This window comes from Tamandua tetradactyla, chromosome 3 (assembly GCF_023851605.1).
Source record: "Tamandua tetradactyla isolate mTamTet1 chromosome 3, mTamTet1.pri, whole genome shotgun sequence".
NCBI classification, from domain to species: domain Eukaryota; kingdom Metazoa; phylum Chordata; class Mammalia; order Pilosa; family Myrmecophagidae; genus Tamandua; species Tamandua tetradactyla.
In genome coordinates, this window is record NC_135329.1 from 25,092,394 (window position 1) to 25,107,158 (window position 14,765).

Consider the following 14,765-nt stretch of genomic DNA (forward strand, 5'->3'; position numbering starts at 1 on the left):
TGTGATCTACAGACCCAAAGGCAGCATCCTTACCAAGCAAATAGTAGAAGAAAAATGGCATTTGTAGCAGTGGACTGGTGCATGCACTGTTCAGCAGTATAGTTACTTACTTGAACCTCCAACTTTTTTATAGTTTGACAATAAAAAAGGAATTCCTTGAAAACCATAGTAACCCTTTCCAAACTTCAACAGTTCTCATAGGAGAGTAAGCAGAAGGAGCTTGTTCTTTTAGTTAGAGGAGTTTGCATGTCTGGTGTTCTAAGTCAATGCCAATGACTTAGAATAATAACATAATAATGGATTATGTCATTTCTCAAACTCAAAATATTATTCCCTCAATGTAGAGTTGTAGAATTCCATTTTTTCCTTTAATTATTTCCAAATGACTCTTTTTTTTATAGAGCCTCTCTTTGCTCAGACTGAGCAATTGACAGTGTTCTGGATTTATGAGAGATAAATTATCATTGTTTTCTTTCCCTATCCCCATTCTCTACTTAGAAACCCTTTAAGAAGTCTCTTCTATATCAGTGATACTAAGTTTTACGTGAAGCAACTCCTCTTCTGTCTCAAAGTAGGACAGTCTCCTTGCTTGAACACCTACAAGAAAAAGTTTCAGGATAGAATTTTACTCCAATTGGAAGCAGGGAATATGGTGCTGATACAGTGATTTTGGTGGAATTCTTTGGATTAAAAAACACAAACAAACCAACCAACAAAAGACATCAAGAGGAGCTTGTAGGTCTTCATTAGAAAAATTTAGCAACCAGCCAAGGGGAAGAATGAATGTCTGATGTTTTGTGGATGCAGTGTTTAAATTTACCTATGTAAATTTGTTTCCTCCGAACAGTATTCAGCCCTATTATCTTTGTCCAGCAACACCAACATTTAGTTAATACTCTCTAAGTGTTTGGAGATCATTGACTAAAATTTAAAGATTTTACCATAAAAAATATATTTTTTTGTTCTTTTTGAGTCTTTAAGTTGACTGTTGTTCAGCAGAAAATGGTTTAAAAGCATTATAGATTGTGTTTCAAAATTTCAAATTCAAATTTATTTGTTCTTTTTGAGTCTTTAAGTTGACTGTTCAGCAGAAAATGGTTTAAAAGCATTATAGATTGTGTTTCAAAATTTCAAATTCAAATTTAGCACATCTTCCTTTACAAAAATCTTTTTTTTTCCTTTTCTTTAGGATAACTGCTATTACCAGGGACACATCCTTAATGAAAAAGTTTCTGATGCTAGCATCAGTACATGTAGGGGTCTACGGTAAGACTTTGTGGATGTTTTTCATTGACCTGTGATTGTGGTGTGCTTTTTATAAACCTAAAGAATCTTAAATATAATTAATTTTATTATAGTTGCCTATGTATCCTAAGGGCTCAAAATTGTTGAAATTTGAGGGAAATATCCCTTATCTTGAGAGTGATTTGTAAATTCCACTTTAGAATTCTTTGCAGAGTTGTTTTTTAAATTATACATTTTTGAGTTCCATTCTTCGAGTCAGATTCTTTAGGGAATTGGTGTTCCACTCTATCTCCTCTCCTTATTCTAAACTTTCTCTCTAGCTTCTTATCCATGCCTATGACATTCATTTCTTTTTGTATGTTTTTTTTACCTCCCATGCATCTGTCTACATTAAGACGTCTCTTCTGATGCTCAGACTTGATTATCTAATCTCCTTTTCTGTATCCCAGTTAGATAAATTAAATAAACTTTAAACTCAGTATGTCCCAGAGAAAACTAGTGGTTTTTCTTCCAAGTTTTGTATTTTACCAGTGTTCTTAGCTCAATTGTATAGTATGATCAATCAACTGCATGCCCAATTCAACAACCTAGGCTCCTTCATGAATTCTCACTTCTCAACTTCCCATTTAATCCATTACTAAGCCCTATTAATGATATAGTCTAAATATTTCCTGAGAAACTGCCATATCCTAGACCAAACTACCATGATCATTTATGCAGACCATTGTAGTATACCACCTAACTCATCTCCCTACATCCACTCTAGCTGTCTTCTAATTATATGTACACTTAATCCAGTCTCTTTTATTATATGCCCTTGGAGATCTCCAACTTTTCTTCATAGTGATTATCTGTTTGTAGTTACATGTTTCTGGGATTATTTGGTACACATCCATCTTCTCCATTTGAATATAAACTCATAAGAGGACAGACCTTGTCTCTTTTTTTAATCATCTGCCCTTAGGCCAATGCCTAGTAATGACCGGTGCTGCTCCATGTTTTGGTTGAGTGAATCTTAGCTCAGGGCCTCAGCAGAGAGAATTGAGAAGAAATTGATGATATTCATTGATCATATGTTTTGTGTTATCTTCTTTAATACTTATAATCATCCTATTTGGTAGGTATTATTCCTATTTTATAAGTGAAGAAACTGAAGTTATGTGGGTTTATGGAATTTTCCCATGGTGTCACAGCTAATAAGTGAGACCCAGGTTTGAACCAATAAAAGACCTAAAAAATACACAGTTCCTGTTTTTTTCTAGTGCATTTTTAGCACAGTCAAAACATGGAAATTGGAAGAACACTGATATGAGAATTGGGACATTTCTATTCTAGTGCTGGCAGTGACCTGGGCTAGCTGTATAACATTACAGTAATCACTTCTCTCCAACAGGTCCCACTTCTTCATGAAGGAAATCATTTTAAATATCTCTAAGAGTATCTTCAACTATAACTTTTCACTGTATTCTATTGCCATGAACTTGAACTGCTTTGTCATAGACTAGCAATTCCATAAGGTTATATTTTGGATGTCTAGAAGTCTATAAACCCAAATGCAGGAACACTTTTGTTAAAAAGCCTGACTTCTCATGTTTTTCAGGGGCTACTTCAGTCAGGGAGATCAAAGGTACTACATTGAACCTTTACACTCCACAAATCAGGATGGACAGGAGCATGCACTCTTCAAGCATGACCTTTATGAGAAGAATGCTGACATCACCTGTGGGATAGATGATGTGTTATGGGCACATGGATCTCGGCACAATGTGGCCCCACCTGACGACACTCTGATTGTATGGATAAACTTTAATTTTTTTCTCTGCAGTGCTCTTCAGAATCCTGTCCTGGCTGCTCTGTATTTCAGTCTTAGCAGCTGCAATTGAATGAAAGTTTACATTGTTGAAAACAGTAAGCTATTAGAGATGCTAATCATAAAAACTTGCTATAGGGCCATGGTGGCTCAGCAGGTAAGAATGCTTGCCTGCCATGCCAGAGGACCTGGGTTCGCTTCCCGGTGCCTACCCATGTAAAAAAAAAAACTTGCTATATATTGGTGGTTCATTTAACAAGTTCTTGTGGCTCAACTATTATCAACATGCAAGGATTAACAAGCACTTTAAGGTACAACCTGTCCTCTAGGAACAGGCAATTTTCACAATACTCTCTGAAACCAATAACAAAGCACAAAGTATAAATTATTATTAATATTTTGAAACGGAATACCAGCTGTCTTCATGAATTCATTCAACACATCTTGCTTAAAGTACTGCCATAGGTGATGGGGAAATAACAGTGAGCAGAATGGATTTAGTATCTGTCCATAGGATCTTAGAATCGTTTTTCATGTATGGAATTCTACTTCTAGTCACAGAAGAAAATGAATATGGTTTTTTTAGAACTGTGAAGTGCATTTCAAAATAGTCTAGTCATTATTAATTTTAAGTCCTTCAGGATCCTCTTCAAATTCAACCTCTTCTAAATGTCCTCAGAATCCGTAAGCACTGGACAGAATTGGTCTTTCTGGTTCCATTTACTGTGGATTTAAATTCTACCAGTGATAGCTGAGAACCCAGAACCACACCTAGCTATATCTTTATATGCTCCCATAAATTTTGGCCTCCTGATTTACCTGGTTACAGGCCTTTGTTCCCGCCCTCTCAGTTCCTCTGAACCCATGTGGAAATGGTCTTGTCTTTCATGATGCCATATTGTTTTGGTTTTCCTCCTACTCCACCAGTGCTGCTCCTTTTCAGTTCCTTTTGTTGGTACCATCTTCAGGCTGACCACTGAGTAGTAGAGGACCTCCCAAAGCTCAGTCCTCGATCTGTTTCTTTGCTTTATCCATACATTTTCCTAGTAATCATCCTGTTCTCTGTCTTGTTTAATAGGAGTTATATATTAATTAATGTATATCTCCAGTCTTGGCCTCTCTCCCAAAGGCCAGACTCTTATAATTAATGACTACTTACTTGATGCATCCATTTGAATGTCTAATACCAAAAACTTCTTGTGTTCAAAATAAAACTACTGATTTCCAGAGCCCACACAAAGCGTCCTGTGCTTTTTCTCTCCCGTCTCAGTTAGTAGTACCATCATTCACCATTTGTTCAAGCCCAATCAGGAAGTTATCCTTGGTCCTGCTTTCCTTCATCCCTCCTCATGTGATGGTTGTAATTATGTGTCCCTAAACATATTCCAGGTCTTTCACTCAGCTCCCTTTTCATGACTCCCACAACATACCATCCATCTCACAGTAACTATGGCAACAACCTCTGACCTTCCCACTTCCACTCCTACCTCAGTAGAATTCATTCTAGGTGGAGTGATTTTTCTTTTAATTGTAAATCACAGCGTGTTTCTTCTCTGCTTAAAGTCCTCTACTGGCATCCCATTTCATTTAATACAAAATTCAAACACCTGCCCATGGATTACGAATTCCTATGTGATTAAAGCCCCGCCTGCCTCTCTAATCTCTTCCACAGCCTCTCCTGACCTCCTGTTTATGGTTTGATAAACACTATTTTTTTTCCCAATATTGGTTTACCTTAGATTCTTTTTGCTAGTTTTCTCCTCTGCCTAGAATTATCTGTTTATCCACCCACTTTTGGTTGCTCATTTTCATTAATATGTCTGCTTAAGGGCCAACTATTTAGAGAAATGTTCCTTAGCCATCTATTCTGAAATAACTACCCAGACACCCAATAACATATCACCCTGTTTAACCCTCTGACATTTCTATATTTGTTTGTTTATTGTGAGGGCCTTAAGCACATGGACTGTGTCTATTTCACTGCTATATCCTTAGCACCCAGAGCTGTGTCAGCACACAGTGGGTATTAATGCATAGGTTGCTCCTGGGGAGGGTGGAATGGGGGTGAAAGTACATATCTCACTGGATAATACCTGAAAGTCTGCCTCCTGTAATTTGTTTTCATTAATGGAAGCTGTTTTACCTCTGAAAAAGTCAGAATTGCCAAAAATGCAACATATATACGTGTACACTATGTACACAAAAATGTATACAATTTGATGGCTTATTATTTAGTATGAATATTGTGTCTGCTACTGTCAATGAGACAATCCACTATGTAAAGCTTTTTTTTTTCAGAGAAAATAAGGAAGCTTGGAATGTGTGCTGCCTGATCCAAGGCTGCCTGAAGCAAAAAGAGCAGATTAGGGTCCATGGCAACTCTGGGCATTGAGTACAATTAAAGAGGGCATGTCACCAGGATAGGAATAAAAGGCTACTACAAAAGACATTAGGAGAATGCTGAGGTCAAAGTTTCCCTATTTCTGGCAGGATGACTAGGAAAGTATATGTTCAAACCATCAAAAGATTTTGGTTTTCGTTCCAACTCTCACAACAATTATTTGTGTAGTCATTTAAACTGTGGTGAAATGATGGGGTCAAATGAACGTTACTGATGTCTCTTGTAATTCTAACATTCTGAGTCCAGTCTATAAGTAATGCTGGCCGTTGAATTGGAGTTAAAATGGTAATACTTTCTTCTTTTACTCTCAGCTACTAGTTATCCTCTTATAAAATGACACATTTCAAATAAGAGTGACTACCACAAGAAAGATATCATCTTAGTAATTTTCCTCCTTATGTTTCAGAAACTGAAAGACCAGAAAGTCCAGGAACGTAAAAAATACATAGAATATTATTTGGTCCTGGATAATGGTGAGGTAATTATATCAGATAATTGCAGTTAAGCCTCTCTTTACATAAATTTATTTGCGATATTAAATGTTCTGAATCAGTTTAAAATATCATGAATAGGAGCTATGTTTACAAATTGCTCTGAACCTGTGAAATTTGACATTTTTAATCAAGCAGATATGATTTCTCTTTTTCAGAAATGTGTGCCTGATGTGATATGTAAAAAATTGAATTTGTGCACTATAATGCTCTTTATTATTGTTTGAAGAGCTATTGCATAGCTTCCAATTAAATTCCTTCTCACATTACCTTCTGTCAAGTAGTACCGCCATTTATAAACTAGATATTATGCTCATCAGGGAGTCATAAATATAAAAATATTTTTGAATAGAATCCTCTGAAAAAGACAAGTCTTTGGTAAATTCACTGTTTTCTTTTATAAGAATGCATTTTCATATATTGGGTTTTCTAAGAATGAGGTCCACATGTGTAATTTCAAAAAGAAAAATCTCATGCCACAAAATTATGGGTAAATTAATTAGTTCAGATCCTAAAACTTTGATCTCTCATTATATTAAATTCATTTTTGTTCATATTTTTTAAATGAATAAGCTATTCTTTGGACTGAATCTGCATGGTGTAGAAAGTATGATATTTAACTGAAAATATGTTTGGGGCATTCCTTACAGCCTTATACCGAACAAGTTCTTCAAGTGACAAGACATCATATTTTCTCCCAAATGCCTTAATCTAGTTGTTAAAGTAAGGAAGCAATTTGTTTGTAACTTACAAGTGTTAACTTTTATAACTGATCCTTAATTATTATTGATAATGATATATAAGCTGAGATTGTCTTTTAAATCTTCCAATTAAATTGATTTCTATTAATGTCCATTTTTTTGTCTTGCTTTTAGTTTAAAAAATACAATAAAAATCCGGAGAAAATAAGAAAGAGGGTTTTTGAGATGGCCAATTACGTCAACATGGTATGATATATTTCTTAAATGTAATTTCAGCCAATTTCCTGGGAGTTGTCATTGGGTGTTTTCTATGACTGCTCATGAAAAACAGGGAGGGAGAGTCAAGACCCCTGAGATGATGCTGTTGATTGGCTCCTCTTAGATCTCTTAAATTCCAAAGCCCATCTCATTCATAAAACTGTTGGTTCTATGTTCTTTAAACATGATTTTATCATCTTTAGATTACAGAAAAACTTTAAAGTTTTTTTGTATCCCTTATAATTAAATCTTAATTGTTAGTTTCTTATTAGTTGAACAGATAATTGACATGCTTCATTTGAAACGGATGAGTTATTTTGTGGAATCCCATAAATACTGTAAGAATATAAAGAAAATGAGGGTAGATTCAATGAGTGAGACCACATCTCTCCTCTCACCATAAAGATTACACTGATTTTCTAAGAAACCCCAAGAGCTGGTTTTATTTACTGAGTACCTATTTTGTGCCAGGTAATTTTCTACGTTACAAGATAAAGTGATGAAGACAAGAGACAAATATCCCTTCCTTCAAGGAGTTTACATTCTTGTTCAGTGAAACAAACTGAAAATATAGAAAATAAAACATATAGCATATCAGATGGTGATAAGTGCCATAGAGAAAAATAAGCCCAGATAAAAAGAGAGATGCTGCCTCATGGGTGCTGTAGTCTACGGAAAGGAGATAGGTGCCAGCTCTTCAGGGAAGAGGATTCAAGGCAGAGGAAGAGCAAGAAGCAAAAGCCTTGAGGGCAGGACCTTGCCTGTCATGTCTGAACAACAGCACAGAGGCTTGTGTGGCTGGAATGGAGGGAGCCAGGGTGAGGGTAGGAGGAGATGATCTCTGAGAGGTGGTGGTAGCCACCGTGCAGGCTCATGAAGTCCTTTGTGGACCTGTGTAAAGTCTTTGTTATTCTGTATGAAACAAGAAAATATTGGAGAGCCTGAACTGAGAAGTAACATGATTAGATTATTACAAAGAAATACCTGTAAAGATGTTCTTTAAAGATATTGTTAACCATTATGCTGAAAATAACCTGAAGAAAAGCAAGGGCAGAAGCAAGAAGACCAGTTAGGAGAACTGTGACATAATTCAGGGCAAGAAATTATGGTGGCTTGCATAAAAGTGGTAATAGTAGGTTTGATGCGACTAGCTGGGCTCTGGATATAGTCAACAGGGTTTATGGGGAGCCAGGGATAGGAGACAAAAGAAAAAGGAGTCAAAGTAACTTTGAGATTCTGATTTGTGCAACTTCAGGTCAAGGAAGAATGATAGAGAAAATGACTAGGGAGAAAGATTGGGGTTTCTCTTTTGGACACATTACCTTTGAGAGAATTAAGTGAATATGCTGAATAGATGGTTAAATAGACGTGATTGGAGTTCGGGGCTAGAGAATATATCCTGAAATCTGCATAACGATATAAATCTCTAAGTCTTCAGATGATATAGATGGCATAAGACAGAAGTCAGCAATCTACGGTCTGTGGGCTAAATGCTATGTTTTCAAATAAAGTTTTGGTAGAACACAGTCAGGCCCATTTGTTTCCATACTATATTTGGCTGCTTTCCCTTTATGATGGCAGGGGTAAGAAGTTGCAACAGAGATCATCTGGGCTACAAATCCTAAAATATTTACTATCAGGCCCTTTACAGAAAATGTTTGCTGACCCCTGGTATAAGGTCATCAAGGAAGTGGGTGTAGATAAGTAGGAAACAAACCCAAGGTCTGAGCTCTGGCAGTCTTCTTTAATTAGACAGCAAAGTGGAGGAGAAACTGCCAGAGACCATGAAGAAATCAACAGTCAGGTAGGAGGAAAATCAGGGGAAAGTGTTTTTCTGAAACCTAATTGAAACAGAAAAGTATCAAGGGACAGGGATAATCAATGATGTCAAATACTTCTGGGGACTGAGAGTTGGTCATTGGATTTAATGGTTACATTGATAAAGCCAGTTGCTTTGGACTGTAAGAGCAAAAGCATGATTAGAGAGTATACAAGAGTTTTGTTATAAAAGGGAGGAGAGAAATGGGGCACAGATTAGGGTGGGAAGTGGTATTAAGAGGGGTTTAATTTTTTCTACCTAAAAATGGATCAAATAACAGTCGGTTTTATGCTGATGGGAATGACTTGATGGAAAACTAAACGTGGATAATGCAGAAAGGAGACAACTGTTGGAATATTATCTTGATTGAGGGAGAGATGTGAGATCTAGTACAGTTGGGAAGTTGCCCTTAGGCTTACATCACAGAGGAGGTATAGAGCATTTGGATGAGTGTAGATGTGGTAGAGGGAAATGGAGGAAGTTGTCTTCTGATTATTTCTATACTGGCAGTGAATTTGGAAGCATGGGCATCTGTTTTAAGTAGGTACATGTAAAGAAGCGTTGCAATTTCTAAGAGAGAGAAGTGGGTATGGAAAAATGTTGCTGAAGACTATGAGAATGAATGGATTTTGAGAATGCAGCAGGTTTGCTGGGGAGAGTAAGGGTCACCTACTGGTTAATCGTCAGCTGACTTGTATGTTTTACCAATGTGTCTTCAGGGGCATAATGGGGGACAGAAGTTGTGGAGAGGTGGTTTTGACCAGGGTTGGGGTTTTATCAGGTGACTAAAATAAAGCATGTAGGAACAGGAAAGTTGAGGGATGGATAATAGTCTGGATGGATTTGTATTTCTCTTTGGTGATCGTTACAATCCTGAATGTTTTGCTTTCCAAGCTATTTTTTTAATTGTCTTCAAATTTCTTAGCAGAAAGTTACCCCATAAAAAGGCCTATCACTGCACAGTTTAATTAACCCTACCAGTCAGTTAAGTTTTCATCTTTTATTGTCTCATAAAATTAACTCTTATTTTCTAAGGTTTATTGCACATGCATTGTCATTTTTTATTTCAGTCCTGTTTTAAAATTTAGAGACACTTACCTTATTGTGTTTTTCTTGTAGTGTGGTCCTCCTTTAATGCTCAAATCATCATTGAGCCAACTTTGTAATTCTGAAATATTGTGCCTTTGAAAATGTTCAAAAACATATGACTAAATGTAATTATAATTTCTTGAGTTTCAAAGCAGAAAATGTTTCTTTCTACAGGGCCTTTGAACCAAAAAAAGGAGCTTATAGACCAAAGCATCTAAGGGCATCTGGCTTGCCTTTGAATGGGGATGATAGGGTCTGCAAAAAAGAGATGGTAACTTCTGTCTCACAAATATGGTTGGAAAAAAAGGTTTTATACTGCTGCTATAACTTTGAAAATATAAAGTACATTGGGGGGCAATGCAGCGGTGGCTCAGTGGCAGAATTCTTGTCTGCCATGCCAGAGACCCAGGTTCCTGGAGCTTGCCCATGACAAAAAAGTAAAAAAATAAAAAATTAAAATAAGTAAACATAAAATATATTGGGAATATTAAAAGATAGTATCAGTATCATAAGTCATTGTTTTGCCATTTACTCTCTTTGGCAGCTTTATAAAAAGCTCAATACTCATGTGGCCTTAGTTGGTATGGAAATATGGACAGACAAGGACAAGATAGAGATATCCCCAAATGCAAGCATCACCTTGGAAAATTTTTCCAAATGGAGGGGAAATATCCTCCCAAGAAGAAAGCGCCATGATATTGCTCAGTTAATCACGTATGTATAGATTTTCCCCTTTGCACACTACATGATATTCAGCATAAAAACTTTTCAAAACCTTGGCAAAGTAGGTGATATCTGAAGGTATAAGGTGAGAGGAAAGTACTTCATAGGTGGTTTTACACATACAGCAGCCAATAAAGCACTCATTTGGATCTTTAAATATGCCTTTATTTTGATCCAAGGATTTTCATTTTCAACAGATAAGCCAATAACAGCAAAGATTCATAAAAAGTTTTGTCTGCTCTATTGAGGGTACAGAAAGGAGAGATAAATTTAGATAATGGGAAGAGGAATTTATATTCTATGTTTAAAAAGAATTCCCGGGTGTTAAGCTCTAGTAAGGAGAAACTTCTTGGATAGAAGGAAATACAAGTATTATCTTCTAATCCCTCATCTGTACCATTCTGTGAAATGACCAATTAAAAGATCAAGGAAAGAAATGCAATGACTGTAAATTACACAAGACTACTGAAAATAAATCAATGAAATTCTGTAGCGTTTGCAGTTGGAATCAGAAGACTGCAGGAAGGAATGATGAAATTATTGGGGAGTTCTCCTAAGTCCTGCCAGAATTAATTAATATTCTAGGCTGGTTTTCTATTGCTATTTAACAAATCAGCCTAAGTATTCCAAGATGCCTAGGAGATAGCTTTAGAGTTTCTTCCCACTTAACCAGGATTCAAGGGGAAGATACTACAAAAGGGCATGAATACTGCAAGATGGACTCATTGGAGGTTCATCTTTGAAGAGTATCTTCCATGAGTCATTAATTCTAGACTAATGGGTGCACCAGATAATGGAACTCATTCTTTATGGAGAGGTTAGTGATTTTTCAACATCTCATAGCTAGTGAGTAGTAAGGAACTTGAACTCCTACCACAAAGCCTCCAGAGGATATACTCAAATTGCAAAGTTCCATGTACTCTCATATTGTAGAGGAAAAGGGTAGAAAGTGAAAAAGCATAGAAAAAAATGACAGATGTATAGGTAAAAAAAAATGGTATTTGAATACTAAGCGTATATTTCTGGAAGATACCAAGGAAAAAACAGGATAAAGGTACTGATAAAGATATGATGGAAGGACCTTTTCTTTCCATTTGTAAATTAAGAGTCTTAAAATGTGTTAGAAAAGTTAATGAAAGATAACCTTGAAATGAAAGAAACAGGGTATAACCTGTTTAGAATCCTAGACTATAAATCTACTTTACTCACTAAGAAGAGGAACCAAAATAAGTAACTCCAGAATAGGGGAAAGTTTTATTTTCTATAGGTGAGCTAGTAGTAAAATTGAAATCACACAAATGTAAAATTAAGTATAAATAACTTTGTTATATAATTTCAAATAAGAACAGAAATGTTATAAATCTTTAAAATATGCATAATATGAAATACGATTTAAAAATAACAAATAATCTGAAATCTCAGATTAAATAAATAGATAAAGCTCTTTGGTAGGGTATGGAAAATGGGAGGAATTTCCTCATCTGGCATAGGGAAGTCATACTTTTCGCTCTTGATGTTGATATATAGAAAAATATAGGCTCAATTTTTAAATTTAAATGTATCCACTAGAAGAATCAGAGACCAGAATTTTCTACAGAAAGCAAAATAAAACAAATCATTGCAAATGTAATGAGAAGCAAAATTACATAAGACCAAACATATCATTTATATAAATAAATGTGAATGATTTGAACCCCTGTTTAGTAGGGAAAGTACTTCAGTAAAATAAGTGTTTTAAATAACACAAATACTTTCAGAATGGGCCAAAACCCCAAATCCTTCTAAAATGTTGAAGGAAAACAGCAGTAAAAGCATGTAAAAATATATGAAAATTACATATATATAAATATATAAAAAAGCAAGGGTGGCAGCACTAGTATTAAAATGAGATATTTCATATCTAGAGAGGAAGAGGGATATTTATTAGGACCAAATAAAACATACTCTTTTTTTTCTTGGTAAAGGATGAGTTTCACAATGAAAATAGAATAGTCATGAGTGAGAGATATCAAATATTCAAAGCGATTACACCCGAATACTTGGATTTCAGGTGATATGAGAACCATTCTGTGAGGGAAAATGTGTCTCATGCAAATTCAAAAGCTGAAGGGAAAACTCAAGAATGATAATTTGCAATATCTGCTAACAAACTAGACCTCTGGATGAATTCTCTCTTAAAAAATATAGCTTAGAATCATGAGTTGGTTATATCAACTTCTTCCTTTCTTTCAGGGCAACAGAACTTTCTGGAACTACTGTGGGCCTTGCTTTCATGTCTACGATGTGCTCTCCTTATCACTCTGTTGGCATCGTTCAGGTTTGTTTGAAGACTAACTGGTAATTCTACAGCTCATGGTGATTACTTACTTTAAAATAAGAAACCTCTATGATCATGAATAAATATAAAAGTTTCTAAATACCCAAGATTTAGAGACCAAATTAAGCTAATGTATTTTACCACTGCTATGATATATGATGATGGTGCAAAGTGTTGGAGAAGGAAAAATTTGATACAAGCCTGAAGAGTGGGTAAAGAGATGAGAGGGATAGTAGGTGTTACCTGGCCTTTGGAGAAAGGACATGGTTTATATAGGCTGCTGGGCATATTACATTGGGAGAATATCTGAGCAAAAGGGATATGGTGCACATGTGTCTGACATATAAGGAGGTTTGCATAACTTGGAATGGAGGTGAAAACTCTGATTATCTGAAATGATAATTAAACTGCCTCCTAAAATTGACTTCTGGCAAACATATCAAAAATATTTTTGAGTGATGTTCTTTGAAATGTCAGGAATAAAAAAATATGGCCCCATTATTTCACTCCTAGGACACATGTGGAACAAACCATGTGATATCTGTTATAAGTTTTATGAGTTTGATATCTTAAGGTAGAGTTACCTGATAAAAAAGAGTGGCTGGAAAAAGAGTTTATAAAAGATATACAAAAGAGAAAGGATGAAATATGTTGGAATATGTCAAAGAGAGAAGAGGGACCTAAGATTTTCTACAGATACAGCAGTTATGCTTGTTTGGATAAAAGGGGCAGATACAAATGAGGGGAATTTGGCAACTACTTAAATATTTGAGACATCAGGACGCAAACAATTTTTAGTGAGAATGAAGAATTTTAATTATGTTGATGATGATATTTCATATTTTTTAATGTACACAACATGGGATGAGGGAAGAGAGCACAATAATTCAATCAGAAACTAATCAAATGACAGTGCAAAGCTGCTTGAATTATTTCAGTTCTTAATATATTAGAGTTCTAAAAGTCAGGCTTATTGATATATAATTTACATAACATAAATTCATCTTTTTTGAGGTACAATTCTATGATTCTTTAAAATGCTTACAATCATGTAACCTACATCTCTATGAAGGTTAGAACATTTTCACCACTTTAAAAATTTCCCTAGTACTGCTGTGTAGTCAGCTTCTCCTTCCTCCTCCATTCCCTGGCAGCCCGTAGATCTGTTTTCTTCTCCAGAATGTCACATAAATGGAATCACATAGAGTTACTTTTAATGAGTCTAGCATCTTTCAGGTATCACAATGAATTTGAGATTTATTTATGTTGGTGCATATTTTTACATCATGATGTCCTGTTCTTTTTTTATCAGGTTGAGGAAGAAATATCACTTCTATTCTTAAGTTGTTGAGTTTTGATCATGGATGGATGTTGAAATTTATCAAATACTTCTTTTCTAATCATAAAGGATTTTTATTGTGAAATATAACATATATGCATACAACAATACAATTCAAAGTACATTTTAACATGTAGTTTTAGAACACATTTCAAAGTTTGCTGTGAGTTACAGTTCTGTAATTTCAGATTTTTCCTTCTAGCTGCTCCAAGACACTGGAGACTATTAATGATTTGGTAGTCACACTCATGTATTAAATCCTGACTTCTCTATTATAGCTCCTCCTTCTCCTTTGATTCTTCTCCTAATCTTTAGGGGTATTTAGGTTATACCCATTCAAATTTTTTTCATGTTGAAAGGGGTGTTATCAATTTGGGATGGGGGATAGAAGTAGTTCATGTTTCTGTACACACTGGCACCTCTGGGTTTCAGGACTTATCTGGCCTAGGAACCATCAGAAGGTTTTAGGTTTCTGAAAAGTAAATTTAGTGCATGCAATATTTGTAGGATCTCAGATAGAGCCCAGGAATGATATTGATTGGGGTTTGGCCAACCACAGCAATTAGCAATAT

General features: G+C 35.4%; 1 protein-coding gene across 5 annotated transcripts in view; it reads left to right on the forward strand.

The window, feature by feature from the left end:
• The window catches only part of ADAM28 (ADAM metallopeptidase domain 28), a 67,622-nt gene that overhangs the window by 22,224 nt on the left and 30,633 nt on the right, over positions 1–14,765 (forward strand). For 4 of the 5 annotated variants that reach the window (XM_077152819.1, XM_077152820.1, XM_077152822.1 and 1 more), the window contains exons 5-10: positions 1,190–1,266; positions 2,846–3,038; positions 5,863–5,934; positions 6,823–6,894; positions 10,359–10,528; positions 12,770–12,854. In XM_077152819.1, the coding sequence (XP_077008934.1) occupies positions 1,190–1,266; positions 2,846–3,038; positions 5,863–5,934; positions 6,823–6,894; positions 10,359–10,528; positions 12,770–12,854 (669 nt within the window). The remainder of the gene's footprint in view (positions 1–1,189; positions 1,267–2,845; positions 3,039–5,862; positions 5,935–6,822; positions 6,895–10,358; positions 10,529–12,769; positions 12,855–14,765) is intronic. The other variant, XM_077152821.1, reaches the window with a different exon arrangement.